Source organism: Lolium perenne, chromosome 6 (genome assembly GCF_019359855.2).
Source record: "Lolium perenne isolate Kyuss_39 chromosome 6, Kyuss_2.0, whole genome shotgun sequence".
NCBI classification, from domain to species: domain Eukaryota; kingdom Viridiplantae; phylum Streptophyta; class Magnoliopsida; order Poales; family Poaceae; genus Lolium; species Lolium perenne.
Window position 1 is genome coordinate 163,772,471 of NC_067249.2, and position 13,855 is coordinate 163,786,325.

General features: G+C 48.9%; 2 protein-coding genes across 2 annotated transcripts; both read right to left on the bottom strand.

Annotated features, from left to right (window-relative positions):
* Positions 1 to 1,097: 1,097 nt before the first annotated feature.
* Positions 1,098 to 2,474, bottom strand: LOC139832549 (ubiquitin-like protein 5). Its single transcript, XM_071822332.1, has 2 exons — positions 2,469 to 2,474; positions 1,098 to 1,988 (listed from the first exon to the last, which is right to left on the bottom strand). The coding sequence occupies exons 1-2, from the start codon at positions 2,472 to 2,474 to the stop codon at positions 1,770 to 1,772; spliced, it is 225 nt and encodes a 74-aa protein (XP_071678433.1). The 3' UTR covers positions 1,098 to 1,769.
* Positions 2,475 to 8,552: 6,078 nt separating this feature from the next.
* Positions 8,553 to 9,111, bottom strand: LOC127307023 (ubiquitin-like protein 5). Its single transcript, XM_051337719.2, has one exon. The coding sequence runs from the start codon at positions 8,975 to 8,977 to the stop codon at positions 8,756 to 8,758; it is 222 nt and encodes a 73-aa protein (XP_051193679.1). The 5' UTR covers positions 8,978 to 9,111; the 3' UTR covers positions 8,553 to 8,755.
* Positions 9,112 to 13,855: the final 4,744 nt, after the last annotated feature.

Here is a 13,855-nt window from a genome sequence, read left to right on the forward strand (position 1 = left end):
TCCCTCTTGGAGTTACAAGTATCAACTTGGCCAGAGCCTCTACTAGCAACGGAGAGCATGCAAGATCATAAACAACACATATATGATAGATTGATAATCAACATAACATAGTATTCCATATTCATCGGATCCCAACAAACACAACATGTAGCATTACAAATAGATGATCTTGATCATGATAGGCAGCTCACAAGATCTAACATGATAGCACATGAGGAGAAGACAACCATCTAGCTACTGCTATGGACCCATAGTCCAGGGGTGAACTACTCACACATCAATCCGGAGGCGATCATGGCGATGAAGAGTCCTCCAGGAGATGATTCCCCTCTCCGGCAGGGTGCCGGAGGCGATCTCCTGAATCCCCCGAGATGGGATTGGCGGCGGCAGCGTCTCTGGAAGGTTTTCCGTATCGTGGCTCTCGGTACTGGGGTTTTCGCGACGAAGGCTATAAGTAGGCGGAAGGGTAGGGTTGGAGGCGTCACGAGGGGCCCACACACTAGGGCGGCGCGGGCCCCTCCTTGGCCACGCCGCCTTGGTGTGTCGCCACCTCGGGGCCCCACTTCGTATCCTCTTCGGTCTTCTGGAAGCTTCGTGGAAAAATAAGACCCTGGGCGTTGATTTCGTCCAATTCCGAGAATATTTCCTTTGTAGGATTCTGAAACCAAAAACAGCAGAAAACAACAACTGGCTCTTCGGCATCTTGTCAATAGGTTAGTGCCGGAAAATGCATAATAATGGCATAAAGTGTGTGTAAAACATGTGAGTATCATCATAAAAGTAGCATGGAACATAAGAAATTATAGATACGTTTGAGACGTATCACGCCCACACGGCAAAGTTCTCGGGGAGCCATAGAGGCAATGACCTCATTGAACCGGCGCACCCTAGGCCAACAAATATTGTCGTTGCTCTTGTCCCCGGCAACGCGGATGAGGTTAAAGTCCCCACCAACGACTACCGGGAAAAGCTCCGCTAGAACCTCCCGTTCTAGCTCGACAAGGAACTCCTAGGACCTTCGGTGATCCGCAGGTCCATAGACTAGGAAGAAGCACCATTTCAAACGGGTATCCCACCTCTAAGCAATCATCCCGAAAGCCAAGAAGCAGACCCCCTGAGTGTCCGTCTGCCGGAAGCCAATTCCAAGCAAACTTTCCCCCACACTTAAGGCTATGAAGCTCCGCCGTCGCGAAATCCTGTCTAATGGTCTGTTGGAGGCCAATGATGTCAAGACGGTGTTGCTTCATGTAGTCCTTCAATTGTGTGCACCGGCCCCCACTGCCGAACCCACACAAGTTGTAAATTAGCGCTTTCATTTGGTGATTGGTTTCTTCCCCCTCCCCTTCCCGCACGGTCAGCGTAGACCTGCGAGGGATCCTAGCACGCGCCTTCTTGCCACCCACGGCATCCGCGGAAGGCAGGTTAGCCCAGTCCGGCGACGCGGTCATCCCCTGGCCGAGCCACCCGTAAAGTGAAGATTCTTAGAGAAAGGAAATAAAAGTTCGGGATATATCTTAGATCAGGAGTCTATATCAGGGATATAGCAACAATAGCTCACTCAGCTTATACTAGTTCAGATCCTAACCGAACTCAACATTACCACACTTTAAGCTACATATACACGAAAATCATCCAACTGCAAAATACTTGGAGAATCCAATCGGCATGTAAAAACACCACAATCTGATCACGTACGGTAACCGACTTCATGAGTACTGAATGATTCAACGAGTAGACACGTACGAGTTATCCTCGACCTCGATCGATCGCTAGTTGTAGTAGAGCTCGAGGCCCATGCTGTCGTGGATCTCGTAGTCGGCGATGGTGATGTGGTCCTTGTAGATGTTGTACCACTTCTGGATGCGGATCGTCTTGGCGCGCGTCCCCGTCTGCGCTGCCACCAGCTTCTTCAGGTCACATCGTGTCGTCATCGTTGCACTTGACGGCTTGACGCGCACCTTCGTCCCCAGCCGGTCGTTCAGCACCACCTAGCCTCCATCATCTTTCCGACAGACGGCCTGCAACCTCCGACTCAGCAAGCAGAAGCAAGGTACCTTTTGGCCTGAGTACAAAGTCCGAGAGAGGCACGAGTTCACGCACAGCAGCAACAGGCCCGGGAGGATCGGAGTCAAACAAGAAGATCGAGACGGCAACGGACTCGGATCGATACGATTGACTACATATAAGCGCGCGGTGCTGTCCATGAAGACAGATACCTACGGTCGTACCTGAACGGGAACTTTCTTTACGATCGACTTTGCGAGAAGGGAGCTAAAGCTAATCTCGGGTTTGGCGCTTTTTGTCAAGAAACCTCAAGACATGGTGAGGGAGCTTTTCGCTTCGACGTGTCAAACAGAAATTGTGATCGCTGTTGTTTGCAAAGCATGTTTATTATGGCTAATCGGTGTCTGCTGCTGTTTGATGAATTTTAGGGGCAGGGACAGTCGTCGAGAAGCATAGATCAATACCGTCATGCTCAGGAACTTCGGCTTCAAAAGAAGAAGCAGGAATTGTTTGAGTTAATCCGACAAGCGTGTGCGAACCCGAAGCTCCAGGACTGCGGAGGGACGTACTCTCGAGAACCGGAGGTCAACATACTCAAGGACCCGGCTCCTAATTGGTCATTTAATTGAGGATGGAGCGCTTCTGAATTTAAAAGAGGCACACATGCAGAACACAACTTCCTGTAGCGTGTGGTGTTCCCTTCATGTATTAGACAGATTTTTTTTCCTTTGTTTGCTTTAGTTATGCCCAACAAACAAAATGAATGAATACGATGTATGTATCATTACCACTCCTAATCAAATGATTGTGGACCGTTTGAGTAAGTCTAGCAACTACAACCAGAAGCAGAACCGATCTCCCGAGTACGCGCCTTTACAAGAGAGGCAGGGTTGTACGGGAGTTGCAACTGAGATTTGCGTCACGCGGAAGCCACACATGTGCACCGACAGCATTTTTCGGAGGTCTGTACACGGTTGGAGGATACGGCGAGTGATATTTTTTTCTACATGGGTGGCAGCATAATCTACGGATTAGGCCACCAGTATCACCTTAGATGTTATACAATTGCTCATGATTGATATGTATTTTGCCTTTGTTGTTTTTGTTAGACAATATGCGTGTTGTATTACCAGGGGGCCAAAGGCCACAATATATAGTACATGTACAGGTGCAAATATGCAGGAAGCCCCCTAACATATAGGGAAACTACAATATACAGAGATATACTCTAACACCCCCCCTCAAACTCATGGTGGATCCACAACACTGAGTTTGGAGAGTAAAAAGTCATGCTGCGCTCTAGTTTGTGCCTTTGTAAAGAAATCCGCCAACTGCAAATCTAAAGGCACATAATGAACCGCAACAACCTCATCCTGCACCTGAGCACGTGTATAAAAAGCATCAACACCAATATGCTTGGTCAGCTCATGCTTGACCGGATCACGTGCAATACTGATAGCACCTGTCTTTGTCGAGACAAAAGTGGAGTGGGTGTCGTAACAGAGACCCCAAAATCTGCAAGCAACCACCGTAACCAGGTCACCTCAGCAATCAACAAAGCCATAGCCCGCAGCTCAGCCTCAACACTCGACCGAGAAACCGCTACCTGTTTCTTCGTCTTCCAAGCAACAAGCGAACCACCAAGAAACACACGATGGCGTAAAGTGAACGACGATCCGTAGGATCACTCGCCCACGTAGCATCCGAGTAGCACTGGAGCTGGAGAGAGCTAGAACGAGGAAAGAAAAGGCGACGAGTGATCGTGCCACGAAGGTAACGAAGAACACGGAGGAGATGACTGTAGTGAACAGTGGTAGGAGCTGAGACAAACTGACTCAGAATATGAATAGGATAAGAAATATCAGGACGAGTGACAGCAAGATAAACAAGACTCCCAACAAGATGACGATAACGTGTGGGATCAGGAAGAGGATCACCATCAGTAGGACGAAGCTTAACATTAAGCTCCATAGGAGTATCAACCGTGCGCTCATCCCCAAGAGCAGCACGAGCAAGAAGATCCTGAATGTACTTCTCCTGAGAGATAGAAAAGCCATCAGAAGTGGAGGAAACCTCAATCCCAAGAAAATAGTGAAGAGGACCAAGATCAGTCATGAGAAACTGATCACGAAGACGAGCCTTTACAAAGGCAATATACTCAGGATCATCACCAGTAATGATCATATCATCAACATAGAGAAGGAGAAGGGTGCGTCCACGAGGAGAAGTGTGAACGAAAAGTGCTGGATCATGAAGACTAGGAGAGAAACCAGCAGCAGTCACCACAGAGGCAAAGCGCTCAAACCAGGCACGAGGGGCCTGTTTGAGACCATAGAGAGAACGTCGAAGACGACAAACCATCCCATCGGGAACAGAATACCCAGGAGGAGGCTGCATGTAAACCTCCTCACTCAACTCGCCATTAAGAAAAGCATTCTGAACATCAAGCTGGGAGACAGACCAGCGGCGAACAGAAGCAACGGCAAGAAGGGTACGCACAGTAGTCATATGAGCCACAGGGGCAAAAGTCTCATCATAGTCACGACCGTGCTCCTGCTGAAAACCACGAGCCACAAGACGCGCTTTATAGCTCTCAAGAGATCCATCAGAGCGAGTCTTAATTTTATAGACCCACTTACACGTGATAGGACGAACACCAGAAGGAGGAGAAACAAGATCCCAAGTGCCAGTGCGCTCAAGCGCAGCGATCTCCTCTGCCATGGCAAGCTGCCATTCAGGATGACGCGCGGCATCCCGATAAGAAGTCGGCTCGGAAACGACAGAGAGACCATACTGACTAGGAGAGTAACGAACTGGAGCACGACGCTGACGAACAGGCCGTGAAGGGGGAGGCTCATCTGCAGAAGACAAGTCATCAGAAGAAGAGGAAGAAGGGACAGCATCGGAAGGAGCCGAAGCCGGAGAACGAGGAGTACTAGGTGGACTAGATGAACGAGAGGATGGCGCCGAAGGGGGCGCATCAGAAGTAGGAGGGAGGGGAGGAGGGACAACAGGGGGTGCATCCGGAAAAAGAAGAAAAGAAATATCATCCACCGGGTAAGTACCCAAGGTGGGGCGAGGATAGAAGGGACGCGTCTCATCAAACGTGACGTCACGAGAGATGCGCATCCGACGACCAACGGGGTCCCAACAACGATAGCCCCTATGCTCATCACTGTATCCGACAAAAACACACTCAACAGACTGAGCGGTCAGTTTGGTGCGTTCGCGAGGAGGCAGAAGGACATAGCAGACGCAACCAAATGAACGGAGAGTCGAGTAGTCTGGAGAAGCACCAGAGAGACGCTCGAGAGGAATGCCACCCTGTAGAGCAGCGGAAGGCTGAATGTTAATGAGGTGGGCCGATGTAGCAACAGCCTTAGCCCAGAAATGTGGCGGAAGAGAAGAAGCAATCATTATAGCACGGGTGGTCTCAAGAAGATGACGATGCTTACGCTCGGCGACACCATTTTGAGCATGCGCGCCGGGACAAGAAAACTGAGCGAGGGTACCATCCTCAGCAAGGACACCACGAAGGTGTTGGGAGATATACTCACCAGCAGAATCAGCACGCAACACGCGAATGGGTGAGGAATACTGAGTGCGGACCATGGCCGCAAAACGCTGATAAATAGAGAGCACCTCACTGCGAGAGTGCATGAAAAACACCCAGGTGTATCGTGAAAAATCATCAATGAATAAGGTATAGTATCGATGGCCCCCTTTCGAAGCGAAGGGAGCCGGACCCCAAACATCTGAATGGACTAAATCGAACGGTCGCTGAGAGACAGACACACTAGTAGGATAGGGAAGCTGAATCTGTTTGCCTAACCTACAACCCTGACAGTGTAACGACCCATCTCCAGAGACAGACCCCAAAAAGCCACGATGAACCAAAGACGACAGGCGAGAGTCACAAAGGTGACCAAGACGATGATGCCACTGCTGAAAAGAGCCGGTGACAGAGGCGACAACCGGAGGAGAACTGACAGATGGAGTGGCAGCGGAAGGAATACGAAGCCAGTCTAACTCCCAAAGCCCCGGAGACTTACGGCTACGAGGGCCAGCTCCAACCAGGGCCTTTGTGCGACGATCCTGAACCGCACAAGACTCAGCGTCAAGAATGACACGACAACCAGAATCGGTGAGCTGGCTAGCAGAGAAAAGGTTTATCTGAAGGCGAGGAACATGAGAAACATCAGGGACAGAGAAAGAGGGAGTAGAAATGGTGCCTCTACTAGAAACAGGAATAGAGGTACCATCAGCCGTGACAACACGGACAGGAGAAATAAGAGACCGAAGAGCAGACAGAATAGAAGACTCAGAGGTCATATGAAAAGAAGCTCCAGAATCCAGATACCACGGGGACGTACCTGACTGTGTAGAAAGTGGTGGTCGCGCAGTGCCAGAAGAGCCAGCCACAGAACCAGCAGCGCCCGGCGAGGAAGAGTGCAGCAGTAGCGAAGCAGACCACAAAGACCCACGAGAATGTCCCGATCGAGAGAGTGCAAGCTGCGAGAAGATCTGAAGAGCCAGCCTGCTGACGATCCTGAAACTGCTGACGTAAACTGGGATCCCGCGTCCAGCAGGTGGAGGAAGTGTGGCCAACCTTGCCACAGTAGGTGCAATGAGGACGAGGGCGGAGACGCGGACCGCGAGGCTGCTGACGTAAACTGGAATCCCAAGCATCAAGCAGGCGGTGAAGCTGCGCTATCTCATGCGCAGAGAGGGGCGCGACTGGAGAGGTCGACGTACAATCAGGTGCCAACGAGGAGCTATCACCCACACGCACAGAGGCCACCAAAGGGGGCGACGAAGAGCAACACGCCGATGAACAAAGAGTCGACAAAGCGCGATCATAACCACGTGAAGGGGCCGCGAAAGTCGATGTAGAGCGGCAGGCCGACATAGACGAAGTCGGCGAAGCGCAAGCATAGCCGCGTGAAGAGGCCGCGAAAGTCGATGTAGAGCGGTAGGCCGACATAGAGGAAGTCGGCGAAGCGCGGGCAGAGCCGCGTGAAGAGGCCGCGAAAGTCGATGTAGAGCGGCAGGCCGACATAGAGGAAGTCGGCGAAGTGCGGGCAGAGCCGCGTGAAGAGGCCGCAAAAGTCGATGTAGAGCGGCAGGCCGAGGGAGACAAAATCGGCGAAGCACGGCCAGAGCCGCGGGAAGAGGCCGCGAAAGTCGGTATAGAGCGGCGAGCCGACGTAGACGGAGTCGGTGAAGCGCGGGCAGAGCCGCGTGAAGAGGCCGCAAACAGTGATGAAGAATAGCTAGCAGTCATGCACGGAGGCAGCGGACAAATACCAAGTACCGAAGGTGGGCCCAAAGAAGAGGCGGGATCAGCGGAAGACATAGCTCTTTTTTTTCTTTTTTTTTCTCTTTTTTTTTTTTTTTTTTTTTGCTTCAAACGGAAGTCAACTGCAGGAGAGCCACAATCTAAGCAGGGAGATCGGAGGCAGCAGGGATCGGAAGGCGGCCGAGCGCAATCAGCAGAGCAGGGAATCAATTGCCACAATCTAACAACCACAAGAGAAGCCAAAAGGTATCAATTGCCAGGCTAACCAGGCCAGCGCCATCAGCGAGGAGGGAATCAGGCGGAGCAGGCGCCCGGAGCAGACTGGTGGGCTGGGCGCAGAGCAGGCCAGAAGATCGGATCAGGCGGAGAAGGCGCCGCGTGCGATCCGGACGAGGGCGGTGGACGGAGATCGATCTCCGATCAGAGAAGAGAAGTGGACGGGCGATGGAGAGAACGGCCGGGAAATTTAGAGAATCGATTTCTGCTCTGATACCATGTTAGACAATATGCGTGTTGTATTATCAGGGGGCTAAAGGCCACAATATATAGTACATGTACAGGTGCAAATATGCAGGAAGCCCCCTAACATATGGGGAAACTATAATATACAGAGATATACTCTAACAGTTTTTACTTTAAGATTTTTAGACTCTGAACAACTGTGTGCATTCTAGTTATACATAGACCGAGTGTAATTGTTTGATTAAGTAATTAAGCGCCACTGTTGAAAAATGTTAATCGCCAGTTTGGCACTTTCAGGCTGCCCACAATCCAATATTCTCGTACCTCGGGCCTCAGCGATGACAGTAGCTACTGGACGAACTCAAGGCATCCGTAGAACTACGTGTAACTTCACAACCTTGCTCTGACACCTCTTGTTTTCTTTGCATCTCGGCCCTAAGCTATAGTAGTTCTAGTTCCCTTCGCTGGGCTAACAGGGCAGAATTTTGGGTGCATCGTCAGACTGGAGAGATCACCGCCTTATTTTGCGGAGCTCCTCCCCGTTTACACAAGGAAAGGAGGCAAATTTTGTCTCAAACTATTATTTAAGAAAAGGTTTAGCAAAATGCGGAAAAGAAAACATACAATCCTGACTTTCGTTTTAAGAATAACAATTTTCATTACTCCGCATACGCACATCCTAAATGCTTGCTCAGCCTACTGACCAGAGTTTCAGACAGAACAACAACGAACATAAAAGGCCAAGTCAAGAAGGAAAAACAAGTCGGGATATTTGAGAACACGAGTCTGATCAGGATATCGATACATCAACATAAATTCACTCCATAATACCTTTCAGATCGTAACAGAACGAGATAGTATCACACTTTAAGTCACATATATACAGCAAAATCACCCTGCTGCATCATAATAAGAGAATTCAATCGGCAAAAAGAAAGACTAGGCGGAGATCGAGTAGATACACACACACAAGTTACTCTCGATCGATCGCTAGTTGTAGTAGAGCTCGAGGCCCATGCCGTCGTGGATCTCGTAGTCGGCGAGGGTGATGTGGTCCTTGTAGACGTTGTACCACTTCTGGATGCGGATCTTGTCGGCGCGCGTCCCCGTCTGCGCTGCCACCAGCTTCTTGAGGTCGCCGATCGTGTCGTCCTCGTTGCACTTGACGCGCACCTTCTTCCCCAGCCGGTCGTTCAGCACCACCTCGATCATCTTCGCCGACGGCTAATTCCAACCTCCGACAAACGCAACAAGCAGCAGCGAGCTAGGCGGGAGCTCTCGTGGGCGATCAGAACAAGCAGCAGCAGAGAAGAGATTTTGTTCATATGGCGTGCCGTGCGAGGACACTGCAGTCTGCAGGGGATAGATTTATTTTACCAAGGGCCGGCAGTGATAGGTCGGTTCGGTTTTGGAGTCGGTGGGACATCCAGTCACAGTCAAACCGTGTTTGTTTGAGTTCAAACCCTTGTTCGCATCGTTCAACAATGACGGCTTTTCATTTCTTTATTACTTCCTCGTCTCATAAAATTTATCTTAATTTTATTAAAATTTAGACATATCTATTGTCTAGATATATTTAAATTTAAATAAAGTTAAAACAATTTAATGTGACGGATGGAGTATTATAAAGTGAGTTATGTTATGGTGATTGGAGAGTACTTCCAAGTACTACCGAGTCCTATTGGTCTAATTTATTTTGTCCGTCCGATCTGCCAAATAATTATAATAAGTTTTAAATTAACTAAGCATGGGTATTGTGGTAATTTCCTGAGCCTAACCCACATGCACGATCGGTCGCTCGTGAGAGCACTAACTGATTCCACGATCTGAGTCCCGCGCCGCCGCAATCCTCTGCCCCTGCCACACTGCCGCCGCATCCGCTCGCCGGACGCGCAGCGGAATCAGATCTCCTCCCCAACACTCCATTCGTACACCGCGCCCGCCTCGCCTAGCAAGTCGCCAGCCTCGCCTGCTCGCCCCCGTCCTCCGGGACGTCGCCTCACCTCACCCAGTAGCTAGCACCTTTCTCCAGGTGCATTGCATCAGCACCCCCTAGAATCTCCCACTCCGACCCCTGCGCCGGCATCCTCCCTGCAGTCCACCACCACCTCTGCGGTGGTGATCTCCACCTTCGCAGTGCAGAGCACCTCAAACACAGCCAAGGTAAAATCAGCATGACCTTGTTTCTTGACTACCGGGTTAACAATTTCTTTGTGCTATGTATGCAATGGTCTAGGTCCTGATGTTAGGAAATAGAACTTAGAACGGCCTGAACTACCTGGAATTTAATCATATCAAAGTACAGGAAATATCACAAGTAAAGGCTGATTACTAGCCGACCAAACCAATCGAGTTTCTTGTCCTCGCTAACATAGGGCAAACTATTCGATAAAGAGTAGCAGCAGACCCTTCTCTAAAATGTGATTGCTTGATGTTTCTTATCAGAGAATATGGCAAAAGTCAAAGAACTGAACCCTGTGAATTCAGTTATATCATAATGAGGTGTTTATGCAACAATTTCTGCACAGCATTTGTTCTTATCACCTGAAGCATATACAACTGCGGAAACTGCTTTAGATTCTTATAATCCTCTTCAGATTTTTTTAGAAAAATCCTCTTTAGATGATCAAGATGGATAGTGAATGTCAGGTGTAGTTCTGAAATATATCCATTAAAGGAGAGAAAGGTACGGGATAAACATCTTTAAGTGAGCTACGACCAGGTGTATTATTAGTGTCACTTCATATTCAGTTTTATTCTTTAGAAAGTGAATATAGCTATTCTGTGGTAGCAGACCAACAGTGTTGGTAAGTACTGTGGCACCAGATGAGTTTTCAGCACGTGTATATAGAGGAATCTCTCATCTCATAGCTTATATATGTGATCTACTAACTGAACCAGAGTGCTTTGAATCATAGAGCAAGGAACTAGTAAACAACAACTTCAGGTCTATAAGTTTCAGCATAAGAGACAGGGTAGTATATCTAAGTGTTTCTGTTTTGCTGATGTTATTAGCCTCTTTTCAGGTAACACGGTTTGATCTTTTATCTGAGATCACCATTACAGAAAGATGGGCTGTGTGTGGCTTATCTGAAATTTTCTTTGCAGCATGAGCTAGAATTCAGGCCACCAATGTCTGAACTTGTCCAAATAGTGACACAACAAAGGCTTAAGGGGCTTCCTAAAACTTGGAAGAACACGAGATACTGTCTTGGATAATTAAAGAAGGCTTCTTGTCGTATTTAGAGGAGTCACATTTGCTTGCTTGCAGAGATGTCATTGGTCGATGATGCAGTAGTAGGATGAATGAAGGATGGTTCAACCGGTGAACTTGTCGGATGGATGTGCAGATATGTGCACTTCATTTTCCCTAAAGCTGTTTGTTCTTGATAGGTCCTTAGACAGTAACGTGTCTTTGTCATCGATTTATACTTGTTAAACTTGTACCTGTTAGATACCTGTAGGAGTTGAGATTCATCTAGATCACCGGTTGAGATACAACCGACCTAATCCTTTCTTGTAACACAAGTTGTAATGATGTGTATATATATTGATCAATGGAAACCATCGAGGTGTGCACAATAGCATCCCGATCATACTAAAAATTCCCCTTCATCGAGGCCCGAGCGATGACAAAAGATAAGAACTCAGAGCGTATTTAAAAACCATTGAACAAAATGCAACTAATGTGCTCCTGGACTGAGCTTCATTAGCAGATAGAATTCGTAACTGTTTGAGCTTTAATAAGTGCAACACAAATTAATGGAGAACCTGCACATGCCTTTGAACCTACTACTGAATACTACCTAGACATCAAGCAAAGGAAAAACAGATCTGAACAATTATGCAAATACAAAGAGTGGTATATTATAAGCAACTATAAAGTCGATGAATTTCAGAGAGACGATATAAACAACAGATGCGAACCAGTATGATATTTTGCGGAGGGCAATAAAATGAAGTCACTGAATTGCAGTGTATTAGTGAAACTACAGATTACAGAATGTGCAGCGAATGTATTCCATAGCAACTAATCATAGTATCTGAAGTTGCTTTGACTTTTTGTGATATGGTACGTAGCTCATCAGTAATTTTGAGCACAGTTTTTTTCCTAAACTACACACCTAATTATAACTGTTGCTAACAGATACTAGACAGCTGACTGACGAAAACTAAAACTCTGTACGAGCACATCCTCTGGAAACAAAAAAGGCATTGATTTGATCTAGAACAGGCGACTACTCTGTTGCTGCTACAACTAGCGCTAAAGATCGAAAAGCCTGTTAGCCAGGGTAAACTATTAAGGAGGACTTGATGCTGCATAGTATTTACAATTTTGAGAATTCCTTTTATAAATTCATGTTCAAATGAGTGCATCGAAACAGGTACTGAATGTGCAAGTTCGAGAGCACCAATTGTGAGCAGTGGACTGGACAGTAAGGGGATCCACTCAATGTGCCATGATAGACACTCTAAACAGGTCAGGTACTGAGGTAATGCTCACTGGTGAGATGGCAGAGAGGAGTGTCGGGCTTGGAAGAGAAGGTTAAGAACATAATGTTGATGGAAGCTTGAGCAGCAACCTTGATCTTCGTTGAGACACGGCAGCTGGAGACACCGACCTCTACAGTTGACGTCAAGCTTGCCGTGCTGCACGAAGCCGCGCAGCCGCCTGTTGGACCACCGCAGGTCCGGCCTGGAGCGCTCAATCGGAGCTCACGCCAGCGGCGAGGTGGCTCCCCTCGGCGAGCAGCAGTACGAAGTCGAACATCCGGTACACGCGGCTGGACGGCAGCTGCACAGACAGCAACACCGTGCGTCCCTTGCGTGACATCGCCGACAGCGTGGAGACGAGGCGGGATGCGGCGGAGTCGGAGGTGGTCTCGTCGAGGACCAAACAGGTTCGGTCCCCAGCAGCTCGTGTCCGATAATCACGCGGTTCCTCTCGCCACCAGACACGCCGCGCACGAACGCGTTGCCCACGATGGTGTCGCGCACGCTCCTAGGACGATCTCAGCATCAAGGCCTTGGTGGCCGCGAGCTTGGCCGAGTTGGAGGCGAGGGTGGGGAGCCGCAGCATGCCGCATAAGCCGAGCATCTAGCGGACGGTTAGGCGCTAGTGGAGCACGTCATACTGGGCGAAGAATCAAGGCGTCGCACGGCGCGGCAGCCGGCCAGCGCGGTGCCGGAGAGGGCGGCTGGAAATGGAAAGGGGATTTTTTTGCAGGGATTAGGGATGATTTTGGTCAGCGAGCGCGGACGGGCGGCGAAGCATTATGCCGGCGGGGAGGGGGTGGCAGTGGGAGGGGAGAAGAGGACGCGGGCAACAGGGCGGCGACAGTCGGCGGCCACATCCATGGCGCGATGGGATAGAGCGGCGACGCGGGAAGAACGCAAATTACCAAACTACCCTCTATTGAATTAAAATAAAGAAATAATTCCTCTACTTTTCAGTACTTGATTTTCAGTACTTTTCAGTGCTACCTTTTTTTTCCACCGTTAGATTAACAAGCTTGAATGGCTCGTAAATTCCCCAACCATAGTAAAAGTTGTCTTATAAAGTAATTAAGGATCAAGTCCTGAAGTTTCATTGTGGCCTAACCGCTAGAGCTAATTTTTATTGTGTCTAGACCGTACAACGACATCGAATTCGGGAGCACATATTTGTCGTTCGACGCGAGAGGCATCCTGCCTGAAGCTCCTTCCTCATCCGTCGCTCCCAAATATGGCCCAATAATTGCTAAAAATATTTTTTTTATATTTAAATCCAAAAATATTACGCAAATCATAGATTTTCCAAAAAATAATATGGCCTTTGCCATCTGTTGGACGATAGGGCCCTTTTGGCTAACAGGACACCAACCACTCTTTGTGGCCAACCGTTAGCCAACCAAGTCGCGTCCATTATCCCGCCTGTCGGCTGATAGGCCGGTCGGCCATGGCAGGGCACCTTTTGTCCATCCGCACACCGAAATGCCTTTCGGCCATCTTTTAGCCGACATGTCCCTGGATGGGAATCGCGCGGCACCTGGCCTCTTCTTCCTCCTCTCGCCCCTGCCTTCTTCCCGTATCTTTCAAAAAACAGTAAGA